This window comes from Tachypleus tridentatus, chromosome 7 (assembly GCF_004210375.1).
Source record: "Tachypleus tridentatus isolate NWPU-2018 chromosome 7, ASM421037v1, whole genome shotgun sequence".
In the NCBI taxonomy this organism is placed as follows: Eukaryota; Metazoa; Arthropoda; class Merostomata; order Xiphosura; family Limulidae; genus Tachypleus; species Tachypleus tridentatus.
Genome location: NC_134831.1, coordinates 145,269,787 through 145,284,752, shown reverse-complemented (window position 1 = coordinate 145,284,752; position 14,966 = coordinate 145,269,787). Strand labels below are relative to the sequence as shown.

General features: G+C 30.3%; 1 protein-coding gene across 17 annotated transcripts in view; it reads left to right on the top strand.

Moving 5' to 3' along the window:
* Positions 1 to 14,966, top strand: part of LOC143256826 (serine/threonine-protein phosphatase 4 regulatory subunit 1-like) — a 164,898-nt gene that overhangs the window by 146,242 nt on the left and 3,690 nt on the right. For 13 of the 17 annotated variants that reach the window (XM_076514535.1, XM_076514549.1, XM_076514541.1 and 10 more), the window contains 11 exons: positions 2,323 to 2,427; positions 3,944 to 4,009; positions 5,195 to 5,353; positions 5,535 to 6,448; positions 7,069 to 7,235; positions 7,611 to 7,732; positions 8,904 to 9,089; positions 9,654 to 9,815; positions 11,516 to 11,616; positions 12,118 to 12,238; positions 14,677 to 14,792. In XM_076514535.1, coding sequence (XP_076370650.1) covers positions 2,323 to 2,427; positions 3,944 to 4,009; positions 5,195 to 5,353; positions 5,535 to 6,448; positions 7,069 to 7,235; positions 7,611 to 7,732; positions 8,904 to 9,089; positions 9,654 to 9,815; positions 11,516 to 11,616; positions 12,118 to 12,238; positions 14,677 to 14,792 — 2,219 coding nt within the window. The remainder of the gene's footprint in view (positions 1 to 2,322; positions 2,428 to 3,943; positions 4,010 to 5,194; positions 5,354 to 5,534; positions 6,449 to 7,068; positions 7,236 to 7,610; positions 7,733 to 8,903; positions 9,090 to 9,653; positions 9,816 to 11,515; positions 11,617 to 12,117; positions 12,239 to 14,676; positions 14,793 to 14,966) is intronic. The other 4 variants (XM_076514536.1, XM_076514552.1, XM_076514544.1 and 1 more) reach the window with 1 other exon arrangement.

Sequence of the window (14,966 nt, the reverse complement as noted above, 5' to 3'; positions counted from 1 at the left end):
TCATGTTTCTAGTTGACGAATGTTAGAAAAGGGATAATCTATATTTCAACTCTGAAACAGGAAATGTTATGTAAAATAATACCTGTGTTCTAGTCTGTAATTTTCAGAGCACGAATGACCGTTTCTTATAATCTTCGGAACAAAAAAATATTTGTGTCATCATAGGAATAAATATCACTTTTCTATTCGATATTTGTGAGGGTTAAAATGTTCTGTGTTGTTTTGGCAGGAATGACCTACGTGTCGTTAAGTAAGAAAGATCCATATTTTCTCTCGTTGGATGAGGAAATCCTATCTTTGTTAAACTATATACCGATACAGTCTTATGTGCTCTCAAAGTAATTAAAATTAATTTTGTGCGTTGTTTCTCGTTAGTCGTTTTCGTCAAAACAGGATGGTCGCTTGTCATCTTAACAGCCTGTCTTCGGTCGTCAGAGTGGCTGTGATGTGTTTTCTGTCAAACCATATCACAGCCAGCTTTGATGAGCGGAGATATTGTGCTTAACGTCATCAGTTTGATTCCTACCGAGTACTCATTTTCAGTGTAAATTTTTACACTTAAGTACAAATGCGATATAGTTTCATGTTTGTCTCTTTTTCTTTTTTTTTTCTTTAATAACTGTAATGGTATTCTGTTTGACTTAGGTTTGAAGAATATAAAAAATGTACTTTGGTAGAACACTAAGAAATATACATTTTGAATATTTGTGAGCATGATATATTGACAAGTTATTTTGTTATGAATTAGAAATAGGCGGGGAAGTTCGTTGTTTTTCATGTCGCTCTCGTTGTTAAATCTCGTGTAGTTACGTCAAGCACTAAAGTATATGAACCTGCCATCTAGTGGTGAAATTAGGAAGTATATTTTAATTTTGATTGTATAATTAACATGCCAGGAAACAAAATTATTTTACACTATTAGTAATTCTAATGAAAATACCACTGTTGGCTAAGAAATGAACATATTTCTATTTTAATAGGTACAAGATTGAGGAATAAATGTAAAAGCATTCGAAGAGAAATCGTCTATCCTCTTTCAATTTTTGAATAGTTTTTCTCTCAACTTTTAAAATCGTATTTTATCCTTCTTTAGTTATCAAGTATCATTAAGTTGTAACGTGGCAGCTCCACTTGTATTTCGTGAGAAGTAACTAAGCGTTCGTCTTGATAGCAGACTTGAAAAAAATTGTCATAGAAATCTGATCTAGTAACACAGTAAAAAAAATAATAAATGACCTGTGGCTTTATAAATTATCTTCTATTAACGTATGTTTAATATAACCTAAATACAGTGACTTATTAATTAATTTTGTTTTTTTGTCGTAAAGAAATCAGTTACTAAAATGTATTCAGTCTATGTTTGTTTAGCATCTCCCATGACACAGCTGTGTTTCTTTTATTAAATCTTCAGACGCGTACTTATTGGCTGATAATATAACTTAAACGCATTAAAATCCATTTGCTTTTCCGCGAGGGAAAGTGTGCCTTCAGTAATTTACAGTTGTTACACACTTAGGACGTGTGTTTGTGTGTGCGTGCGTGCATATAGAAATTCCTATACTTGTACATTTCACTTTTACCTATATTTTGTGTCCTCTAGGTCTAATGACGTATTCGCGCGTGAGTGCCTTAGACCAGTGTCCAGGTCTTCTGCGATTTATGCAGCCAGTAGCGCTGTTACCATGGTTACCTATTCACCGCGTGTGTTTCGCAGAAACGCGGCTCTGCAGGAAAGTTTAGCTGGGAGGAATTCTCTACATCAATTCCAAACATTCCCTTAGTTAATAATTCTGTTGCGTTGGGGACTACAGTAACCATAAGACAAGCAATATAGATAGATTTAAGTGCACACGCACACACGTCCGTAACATACATGGAAAAGCACTAATGTATCCATGACGACTGATGGAATGATGTAGTATTATATAATTTCAATATTCTGTCTACCAGTAACAATCTCATTAGGTGTTTGGTATGTAAAGTAATCCTAGTTTCATTCAATTGGTAAATTTTATTTAAGGTATATTGAATACCTCCCATTTAGAAAGTATCAAATTGTCCTAACAAATATTGTACCAATATGCCATAATTGGTTGTGCATGATAACTTGGAGACAGAATCAAAGTATGATAAAGATAAATAAATAAAATAAACCTCTGTGTATCAGTAACTCGGGAGTGTGTATGGTTGTAGTTTGTGGCATTTTTCTTGTGTTATTGACTCAGATAATTAAGTAAAACGTTTTTTGAAATGTAAACTATAAACATGTATGGTTGGTATTTTTTCAAAATAAAAAAATCCTGTCTGAAACTTTTCCATTAGTTGATGAGTAGAATGGCACCTTTGGTTGGTAAAGAGATGACAGAAAGGCTTTTTCTAGAGAGGTTTGGAAATCTTTGTCTAGATGCGTCCTTCCACATACGAAAGGTAAGAGTTAAAAAGTTATTTAGCAATAGTTTTAAACATCATATAAATTTTAGAAAATGTGGAATAGGTGTATATAAATAACATGAATGTAAGCTACATGGTTTTGACATTATAACGTTACTTTGTGTGTTTTCTAGAGACGCTGGTAGGGACCGAGTAAGATTGCTAGCACAGTGATAAAAATGGTGTCTACTCTTGTAAGATTTAGGAAATATGTAATAATTAAACTATTACATGTTTTACTAAAAGTAATATAAGTATCTCTAAAATTGGTTCATACAATGGTAGAATTATGGTACAAGTGCTGTTAAAACTATGTTATAAGATCGAATAAAACTATTGTGCATGCACTAGTAAAACAGTGATATGTACACTAATAAAACTGTTATACATGCTGTTGTAAAATTATGCTACGTTTGCACTAGTAAAATAATGGTATATGTACTTTCATGAAGTGATGGTATATGGCACTAGTAAAGTGATGGCACATACACCTGCAAAATTATGGTACATGTGGCAGTCAAGTAATAGTATGAGCTTATAATGAAACTGTGATGCACATGTTAGCATTTTGGTACATGTCTCACTAACATTGCTTTACATCCATCAGTATGAGCACAGTAAAAGTGTTCTCAGACAGATGTTTTAAGGGTTACCTAATTCAGATTAAAAGTACATAACATAATATTCATGAACATATTAAAAACACATATTGAAGTTAGTTAATGTTCTTTACATTTTTTGTTTTGTGTATTGGTTGATTTTTTAAAATATTTTAGGAAAAAAAAATTAAGTTGATTTTTTTTCTATACCAGCAACATATAATCTACAATGCATATATATTGTCAAAAAAATGTTTGTTTGCAAAATTCTTTAGACTAAATGAAAGTATCCAAAGTATGCAGCTTTACTGAATGGCTAGTATTAAAAAATATTTTTTGTTTTACCAATCCCCATACCAAACAGATTTGCACTTTAATAGTTTATGTTTAAAAGAAGTACTTGTGTTGTATGTTCTTTTTGACAATGATGTATTCAACAGAGACATTACTAGGTGTATAAAATTTTCAGGACTAAGGCCAGTAGGTGCAGGAAGTTTTGGCATTTCCAGATGATATCAATTGTGGTTTTCTTATTGTGATTTTTACAAGATGCCAACTGATGATTCAGGGCACTATAACATAGAATGATGAATGCACTGACCTTATGTGCCAGTGCCTAGTAACTCCTCTGGTGTATTGAAAAAAAAAAAAAAAGATAGATGTGACTCTAAGAGATTAATGGCAACTCACCAAAATGTTAGCAGTGACCAGACACCATGAAAACTAAATTAATTATTGAGCTATAATATTATTAGTACTGCTTAAAAGTGATTGTTCTTTTAATTTTTAAGTGTCTGAAAAGCTTAAATATCATAAGTCATAAAACTATATAAAAACTTCCTTTTTTTAACCTATACTCAGCTGTACTTTCTTGGTTGCAGTGAAGTTTTATGTACAGAATACGTACTTTACAGGTGTGTGCATCAAATTTTGGATCATTTAGTGGTGTAGTTGGACAAAAGATAACAGAAGACATTCTGGTAAGGAATTATGTTTTGATGTTAAATCTTTCAAAAAAAAAAACAATGCAATAGCATTCTGATCAAAACTACTAAAATAAACACATTTTGAGCAATTTTCAATTTAGAACTGAAAAATTAAAAACATGAAGTAAAATAGTCATCAGTGCAGACAGCATTTAAATGTTTATAATTGTGTATTCTCTCAGCAAGTTAGGTTAAAATTTCTATTTGTATAATTTTATGTTCTTGTAATAATTAAAATTTATATAAATATTGAATTCTGAATGTAATTTTATACTTAAAAAGCATATGATACAGCACTAGTAATAATTATTAGAATACATGGTATAGAAATCTCACTGGTACTTTGTTTTTTCTCTCTTCTAAAATACTGCTAAACAGATTTAAGTAAAAGTACTGTCATCTTTATTTGTGTCTCACACATATTGTAATTGTTAGTGTGTGAATAACCCTTTAATTATGTGTGAATGAAACAAAGTTTTACACAAGTCGTATTATTGTCTAAAGTTTATTTTTTATTATTTAACTAATTGTTTTATTAGATATAGCCTTTTGTTCTTTCCTTTATATAGCCTATTTGAATGCATTTGAACTTGTTCTTAAGGGTAGGTTTTAATAGTATATTAAACAAAAAAATCTTTTCAAAATCTAAATTTTATGTAGTTTATTGAATGGTTGCAAATTTGTTATGGAGACTAGGTTTTTCATTTTGCTGGACAACTGTCTGTCTGCTCTTAAATCTAGGTGTTTATTGCCCTTGAATCTGTGTATATATTCATGTAGTTTTAACATGTAATACAGTATTTTCTTTATTTGCATGATGTTGAAATTCTTCCTCCATAATATGTAAAACACAGTTTTAAAACTTACTATTTCCACTTCAGTTTTTAGAGAATTATTTTCTAGTTTGAGTTTTTTTTGTTTTAATTTTTAGGTTCTTACACTTCTTTGGAATGAATGTTGAGCCCATAAATTTTATAAAGACACAATTCTAAAACTTGCATGCATGCACGCACACAGAGTTTAGCTATTGTTCTCAGTGTTTCCACATTGAGAAAGGTGGCTAAACTGTGTGTGAAGGTATCAATCAGAAAAACAGTTCTATCTTGTTTTTTACAACTTATCGTGTAATTCTACATTTTTAATGCGATTCCCTTGTAACTTGTCAATTTATATTCTTAGCTTTACAAGTTCCAATATTTATGTGAGGATGGCGTGTGGGGTGTGAGGAAAGCATGTGCAGAAGTGTTCATGCCAATCTCTTGTGTATGTTCCATGGAAACCCGTCGCAAAGAGCTAGCTCCTCTTTTTGTTTCTTTGTTATGTGACCAGTCTCGCTGGGTAAGAGATGTGTAGTTTTTTGTATTTTATCTTTTTTATTCTTATTCATTTTGAGTAATTAGAAAACAATGTTTTGTTAAATTTCTTGCAACATACTATTAACATTTGATGTTAAGAAGTTTTTGTAATGGTAAAAGTTTGATTTGAATAATACATTTATTCAGAAATGTATATGAAACAGGTTAGAATGGCAGCTTATCAAGCTTTAGGCCCTTTCATCTCAACATTTGCCGATCCTAGCAAAACGGGTCTTTATTACAGTGAAGATGGAGTTATCACTGTGAAGGAAGAAGACAATACAATAAAGGAAACATCTACTGAACGTGAAGGTACGCCTATTAGTACAAAATCTGAATATGTAGACTGTGATGACAGAATTAATCAAAACACTCCCCAGAGTTCCCTAGAAACCAGTCATATAAAGAGTAATAAATCTGATGCAAATCCAAATGTATATAAAGAAAGTTTCAATGTTGGAAGTTCTACTGTGATAGAAAGTCATAATGCTGTTGAATCAGTTGAGATGGAAATAACATCGGAAGATTCTTCTGGTTGTGGAGATAACAACAACAATGTTTTCCAAGTCTACTTAGGCCAAGAAAGCGGTGTGGAGATTTCTCTTGAAGAAAAGTTAGCTGAACAGTTTTTTCAACATCGACCTCCAACAGATGTGTCCAGTCAGAGTTCAGGTAGTCGTAGGGTGAGTGAATCAGAAAGCTTTAGTGAAGCTGGAAGCTCAAAATATTTTATCACAGAAGGATCCCGCAGCAGGCAAGAAAGTGTTTCAGAATCTCCATTAACTGTGACTTCCAAAGATGGACATCTGCATGTTCGAATTGATAGTGAAAGTGCCTTCAACACCTTTCAGTTTTGGCGTATTCCCATTCCAGATATTGAATTAGATATTGAGCTTGCAGGAAACACCACCAATGTCCACGTTAGATCCAGAGTACATGATACTGACCACCAGCAGATCTGCTCTTCAGATTTGAGTGTTCTACTCACATCAGTACAAAAGAATGACAGTTGTCAAAAGGCTGAAATGAATGCTCTCAGTGAAAACTTAGCTAGAACTAAACTAAACCAAAATCTAAGGTAAGAAAATTTCTCTTATGGTACAGCTATATAAAAGCAGCTAGATTATAGTAGGACTTACTATAAAGGAAAATAAATATCAGTAGAACATTATCTGTATAAAAAATGAACTTAAGTATTAAGTGCAAAATATAGTATAATTTTGTATGCTATTTCATGCTTGATAAATACTCTGCTTGGTTTTAGTTTCACTCAGTAGACTGTACTATCTTGCATGTCACTTTAAATTTATTTGATTCAAAGTATTGTATCAAACCGAATGCCTTTTTTAATTTCCTTTGTATTAAAATTTTCAACTTTTTTGATGCACAAATACAGTTATGAAAAATCTGGGAAATGCAAATCTTTGTACAAAACTTTATTTCAATCAAAAATTAAGTTCCTTTAGATATATGATCAATCAGTGGATTTTTTAGATCAGTTTTGCTAGTGTGTTTTAATGTAGTAATTATAATTTCATATTAAATTTTATATGAATGTGAAAAATCATTTTCAAATGGATTTCACTACCACTACTAGAACTACTAGAAAATTATTAAATAAATTTAATAAAATAAACTATAAATAACTTTTACCTTAGGTAACATTTCCTGATTACCTAAACATAGCTTTTGTTTTAGTAGTTCTTCACCTTCGAGCATGCAAACTCAAGACACTTCAAACAGTACAGCTCATGTACAAACAACCTATATTAGCTCACTGACAGATCTTCAGAAGTCTACTACTCATGTACTATCTTCTAGTTTGAATGAAGCTTCAATTTTATTAACACCTGGAGAATCTTCAGGTTTGTCTGTGTCTCTTGAGTGTACTTAAATACTACATTTAATATATATATATATATATATATATTTATAAAATCAGTAGCATTTAAAAGAATGATATAAAAAGGGTTAAATAAAACAGTATATAACCAGTGTCTAATACTGAAAAAGTATTTCAAAACTTTTGTTTCCCTCAGTAAAATTATAGCTTTGTAAGGGAATTTAAAAATACTGCTGCCACGAAATTTTCAGTATTAGAAAACTTGTATCAGCTAAAATAGGATATTAACTGTGTTACAATAGTATGAAAGCAATAATTTTGTGTGTGTTATGGGAGGTAAATTATAAAGAAACCATACTGACACAGGTAATTTAATAGTATTAGTTCTGTCCATCAGAGTTTAGAAAGACCAGAATGAACCTCTGCAGTCCTGATATGGAAATGTTGCTTCAACCTTTGCACACAGTACATGGAACCTCCCTTTCTATTGAAGAACACATAATCTCTCCCTCTGATCAGGTAAGAGATGTGGAACAGCAGCTGAAAGAAAGTAACAATTAACTACTTGCAAAATTAAAAGTATTTACATCATCATATGAAGAGTTTTCCTCCTCTCTTCCATTAATTTCTCTTTCACGGATGCTATGTGTACGTGCGTGTGTGTATTTTAGTGAAATTAAATAAATAAAATTTAAATGAAGTTAAATAAGTTAACAGAATCATGAGGAAGGACTGCATTAGAAACAGCAGATCCCAATCTCTGATTAATTATATTGTAACCATAACTTTTTAAGTCATAAACAAAATATGCTGCAGGGTACAAGCTACAACATGGGATTATAATATGTATCCTAGGTTTTGGAGATGACTGAAAAGAAGGACCCACTTTGAGTTGGGGATACACTCTCTATCAATCTTAATTTCCAATTTGCTAATCTTACATAAAATTAGAAATTAGGAGAGTGAGATGTGGGTGTTCAAGCCCACAATGTTCCACATCTGTATCACACTTCACTGCCTGCAGACAGTTTTGGGAAGGTGACTGTTCTCCCAAGTTAAAATAAGAATAAGAGAAACATAAAAAGATAAAAATAAAAAATAAAGATACGACCATTTGGGGGGGGGTAAGGAAGATGAAACCTACCTATTGAGGTTAGAATTCCTATGTATAGATAGAGAACTGACTGTTCATAGGTTTTACCTAAAAGTGATGTTATAGCATCTATGATAAACTCTTATATTATGAAGTTTATTCATGCAGGTTATCCTAGAAAAGATTGTGTTTTGCTACATATGACATCATAGATTGACTTTTTTAATGTAAATTTACTGGTGTAATTAGGGCTTAAACTAAATCTTGTAACCTGTCTGAAGTGAAGAGCTATAGCATTAAGTGAAAGGACTTTGTTGGCAGGATTCCACTTTGTTGGCAGGATTCCACTACAACATGTAGTTGAAATCTACGTTTAACTTCATATTTGAACAGATCAGAATGGTATTATTAAGGGTATTTTCAGTTTATACTTTTTCGTCCTTTCCATTTTCCTAAAGAGTCATCATGTTTTGTCAGTTTAAGGTATAAAACACCATTACACGTATTTCAGTTATGTTACTTTTAGGTTAATATGTATCAATGTCTATAACTTGTATAATATTTTATACGTTAAGTATTTCTTCTTGTACTTTTTAGGACATTGTTCCTCCAGAACTTTTAGAGCACTATGTCAGCATGACAGATCCCACACGAGCCCAGACTATTGATGCTGAGATAACCAGGCAGTGTGCGTATAGCCTCCCAGCTGTAGCCCTAACACTAGGGAGAAAGTATTGGCCGTGTTTGAAAGCCACGTATAGAGCTCTGGCCTCAGACATGCAGGTATGAACTTCTTTTCAATTCCTTATCTTAATAAATTGATGAACTTCTGGTAATAAGTTTTGACCTTAAATGAACAACATTAATTGCATAATTACTTATTGGCTTGTTATTTAAGCTAAAGCATTATTTTTGTGTTTTGAAACAGCTCAGAATATTACATTTTTGAGCATATATCTGTTAGTTTATTTATTATTTTAAAATACAGTAAACAAAATATGTAATAAAGCATCACAGTAAAACACTAATGTATATAGTCTGGCATTAGTATAATAGTAATCATTACTATTTAATACAAAACTAGAAATGTTCACTGATAACATTACAACCAATGAAGCTATTGAAAATACTGTGGTTTTCATGTTTGTGCATTATTACATTATTTGAATTAAAAATAGCTAGAAATAATAGCTACGAAATAATGTATACTAATATAAATAGTTGTGTTATTTTACAGAAAAGGAATGTTTTGTTCAATTACTTACCTTAAATTCAATAAATATGTCATAATAGAAATGGAATAAAACTTGGTTATTTCAGCATTATTGCAAATTAAATTTTTTTCAGTGGAAGGTTCGGCGAACATTAGCTTCATCTCTCCATGAGTTGGCAGTTATTCTGGGACCAAACCTAGCTACAAGAGACCTGTTACCTGTTTTTGCCAGCTTTTTACGAGATTTAGATGAAGTTCGTATAGGTGTTTTGCAACATTTATCAAACTTTTTAAAGGTGAGATTTGAAATAATTTTTTGGAATAAATCGGAAATATTCATGTATTGTTAAGTTAACAGAAAGCAAAATTAAAAATGTAAACTCTTGCTTGCATAGTACAGTGTTATTAAAGATAGGTAATAAACATAACAGTCGCAATACTAAATAAAACATAGGAGAATAATGATTAAACAAAGTGATAAATTATTGAACACTGACCTGTAAAAAGTTAAAATGTAAATATCAAAAATGGAACCTAGCTTTTAACATTGAGACCAGAATATAGAAGAAGCAAATGTAGGCAGCTTATAAAGATATGTGCTATGTCAACATCAAACATGCACAAAGAACAAATGAAAAGGACAACAGTTCAGTTTTAAGCACTTTAGCCCTTTTGTCAATGAAATACACAATGAAGTTAATGATTTAAAATTAAATTTTTTTAAGAATAGAAGATACTGTACTTTAATTTTAATAAAAATAGTTAAAGTATATCAGGCTGTTGCACAGGGAGAAAATCAACACTGCTGGACAGAGTGCAGTTGTTGTAATTGTGCTTCTAGTATAGATATGAGTCTTAAGTTAAGGAATGGCAGAAAGAAAATCTTCTCTCTGCTGGGAATATTCTGAACAAATATGATACGTTTCACTAGCAACTGCATGTCACTAAAGACCCAGTTGTTTCTGAAATGCTTACAATGACAAAAGTATTGTTGACAATTAGAAACAGATGTGTTTCCTTCAGATATCAATTAAGCTAAATTCTTTCATTTAAAGTTCTATTTTGCTTTTAATACATGCTTTTTTGCCATTATCAATACTCAGCTTTGAAGGATCAGTGAATAATTTAAACTTGTAGTAACTCTAGTTGTCTTTCCTTGTTAACTTATTTTGTTGTTTTAATAATGTTCAACTCATTCTACTCTGCAGACTATATATATATATATATATATATAAAACAATTCACTGTCTACATTATTTTATTAAAGATAATTTTTGGCTAAAACAACCATGTTTCTCTAATTTAAAATTTAAGTTCATTTTACCCCTTAAGGCTTATGAAGAAACTTTAAGTAAAGTAGTGTATTTCCATAACGTTGTATTTGTTAATCATTACTGAATGTGTTAGTAAACAAAAGAAAAATTTCATAAAGTAGGTTTTTATATTTGACTTCAAAGAAGCTATACATATATAATATGAAGATTCATATTTACTTTACTGCTTATAAAACCTGCAATGAAATATAAATTATATTAACTCAGTCTTCTAAGAAACATATCAAATTATCTAATATTTGAAATTCAGATGAAAGTTTGATCCCTTTTGCAAAATATGTATATAAAATGTTTTGTCAAAAAAGGCAATACTCAAATTAAAACCCATTCATGTATTAGTCAATGTGAATATTAAAGATAGTGGGAAGTATCTAATGGTAAAGTGTAGTTCATTATTAGTAGTTTAAGTGCACTTGTTTATTCTAAGGTGATATTCTTAAAACAATTTTTTTTAACTCATCAAAACAATGTTGTTATATATATAAAGATATTGATGGGTAGTCACATAAGATAAAGTGATGAACTTTCATTATTCTTTACCTAAATTTAGGCTCTCTTAACACATTATAGATTAAAGATTGTGGTAAAAATTATGAAATGTTCCTGTTCATTTTTCACTTTGTTTTGTTTTTTTTAATCATGAATTAATTTCTTTATTTCAGCTTCTGAAACCTTTAGAACGACGAGAATTTTTGCCTAGATTATCAGAATTCCTGAAAATGGACAACGATAAAAACTGGAGGTTTAGGTTAACTCTATCAGAGTGAGTTTATTTTTAATTAAAAATAACTTAAAGCAGTGAAATTATTAGATTTTCGATGAAAATGAGACAGTTATTTTTTATCATTTATTAACAATAATTGTACGTTTGTGCTAAATGATTGAAATAAATTTTACTTATTAATATACAGTGGCTCAGGGCATCCTGTTTTAATTTCATTTAAACTAAAACATACTTTTATTTTTTAAAAAAACTTCTATATCAAGCTAGTAGTTTCTTTTTATGCTTTCATTTATAAATTTATTTGATTATTTACTGACTTTGGTTTATTGTGCTGTAAGTCATTCAGTTAGTGAAATTTTGCATTTAAAATTGGTTGACCAATTTTAATGTTTCTAAAAAATATTCATTATGTGTACATGACTGTAAAATGAACAAATATCATAAATAAATACCAGTAAGTCCATTTTCTGTGTGTAAGCTGGTTGATTATATTTGGTTTTTCACACTATTAACAATAGGTTTTAATTAAACTCTCTTAAGGCAATTAACAGGTGTGACAGATCTCTACAGTCCTATAGACATAAAGGAATATTTAGTTCCCATGGCAATGATTTTGGTGAGAGACAAGGTAGCACTTGTGAGACAAACGTCACTTCAAGTGGTAAAGTTTATTCTCTTAATAAGTAATAATTGTAGTAACTTTTGTAAGAATTAAATTGTTCTTTTTTGAAATTATATATAATTTTTATTTAAAAACCACTGAGAGAAAACTTTAATATATATTTGTATAACTACAGAAATTAACCAAATGTAAAAACAAGTAATTTACGTTGCTGTTTTTTGGAGACTTTTTCAATCATTCAGATTTATTGTAATTATAGGATAAATGTTTAAAAAGTTTACCATTTCTTGGGAAATTATATTGTTTTTGCATATTTTTTCATTCCATAAATATTTGTAAAATAACTTCTGGAGTGAATGATCTAATGAAAACACTTCATAATGCTTTTTGGTCACTGTTACTTAAAAATAATTGCTTGTTTTTATTTAGTTATTTGAAAGTATATTCTTCCTCTGTACTGTTTAGTGAGTGGGTTGTGGGTAGATTTATTTATGTGTATAAAATTAAAAATATTTGTACACATTTACATTGCAACAGCATTAATACCGATCACAGTAAGGCATGAGAGGTGATTTATAAAGAATTTTCCACATTTAAAATGATCATATCTTAAGAACTACTTATTATAAGGAAACCAAATTTTACCATAGCACATTGAAAACCACACGTTTTATTCAAGTAAATTTAGACATGGTATAGGTTATCTCAAAAAAACTCTTCACAAAACTTGGTATTGAATATGCTTGCCATCATTTTTGATTGGGACATAATACTATCTTGAAGTGAAGGTATTGAAAACATCATTTATCCTGGACAGTGTTTGTTAATTCTTGTGTTTGAATGTTTGCTCTTATTCTGCAAAATTTCATGAATATATACTTGCTAGTTTAAAACAGAACTATAACAAACACAAAATGGTTACAAGGTCAGTTCCAGGAACTGATCCCATGCAGAAAGAGTTAATGGGATGGCAGGAATGAGAATCTTTGTCTTGTTAAAAGGTGATGCTCTCAATGTCTTGCTTAGTGAAGTGACACCATACAGTAACATAAGAATCATGGGCTTTTTGGGAACTGTGTATGGTTTCATAAGTTGACAGCATTTTTTAACATAACATATCCACAAGTACAAAAGTGGGCTTCTTCTGTTCAGAGGATATTTTCAAGCTGTATTTTATTGAACACTTGACCTAGCTGAAACTTGTTGCACAAAGTTAAGTTGCAAAGGGTAAAAAAAGAAAACTTTAACAACACACAAGCAATTAAGATGATAAGATTTGAGCTTCAGTTTGTGTGTGTTTTTAAGTTATTTTATTCACGCTGTAGATCATTAAAACATCAGGTTCTTGCAGCACCTTTTGCAGTTGTCACCCTAAAAGAGTACTTTTCTTCTGTCTTTTTTATTTCCAGGAACATCTGGTACTTTTTACACAGCTTTAGATGGCCATCCAGAACAAAGAGTTTACAATTCCAGTTGTCTTTATTTGACAAATTACTATTTTAATGTTCTAATGGTACTTGCACAAGGCAGTAGGCAATACTTTGGAATTGTCATTCGACTAAAGTATAACTATAATTAATTTCACAGCACATTGACCCATATTTTATTCAAATCACCAATTTTGTATTATTAAAAGAGAAATATTGATAGTGAGAATTAATTGAATACTGTTTTAAAACATCATGTACCATTCTACTTTCTTATTATTTCAATGAAGTTGTGTTTTCTTGCATACTTTAAAAGTAACAACATGAACACCTATAACAAACACAAATAGTAATGAGGTTGGTCCCAGGAACTAAACCCTTGCAAAAAAGTTAATGGGATGACTGGTATGAGGGAAACTCTTCTTTTGTTCATTTGAAGATTATCAGTTGTGCTCCCTTTCATAAGGGTTTTTAAGCTGTAATTGCAAAAGGAAAAAAAAATAGATTTTTCTTCTTTGTAACCACTCTACTTTTTAATGTTTACAATTTTTTCAAAGATTTCAATTCCTTTTCAAATTTTTACTGTCTTAAAATGAGCATCCCATGGAGCTGTTACTGCATCTACTAAACAGTTCATTTTTCTCCAGTTAGATATTGCATTTCATTTTTCCCGTTTAAAAGCATATAGTAAAGACATTGCTATTTTTTGAATTAATACTGACATAGGTTTCGGTTTTTAAACCTTGTTTACCTGATGAACTAATTTCTAATTTAATAAAGTATTTTGATTTTGATAATTTTATAACACTAGTTAACATCTTTTGTTCTAAACCAGAAGATCTAAGTTAGAATTTATTCTTTGCTTTCTTTTCCTTTGGAATTGCCTGAAAACAGAAACAATTGGCATGTATTTGATGAATTATTAATTAGTAATATTAAAATTAGACATTGATTGACAGTTTTTTTTAGCCATTTATTGAGTGCAATGAATTTACTTAAGATCACTCCCCTTTCTGTTTCTAGAATATTTATAATTTTAATTTTTCATAGCTGGCTGTAATGATGCGACATCTTACTACAAGTCCTGATCCTTTATTTACAAAAAGTGTTTTGGCTGAACTTGCTGAAAAGTTTACTCATGCATCTAAGTGGTCTTTAAGGCAGACGTAAGTTATATTTTAATTTATTTGTTTAAAATGTCACTAGTTTACTTGGAGAAATATATTTCTCTGAAAATATGTTTAGTATCAATATTCTAGTTTGCTTATAATGTCACAACATCGATTTTTTTTTTGTTCTACATGGTTATTTAAATCCATACATCCATATACTGTTTAGAA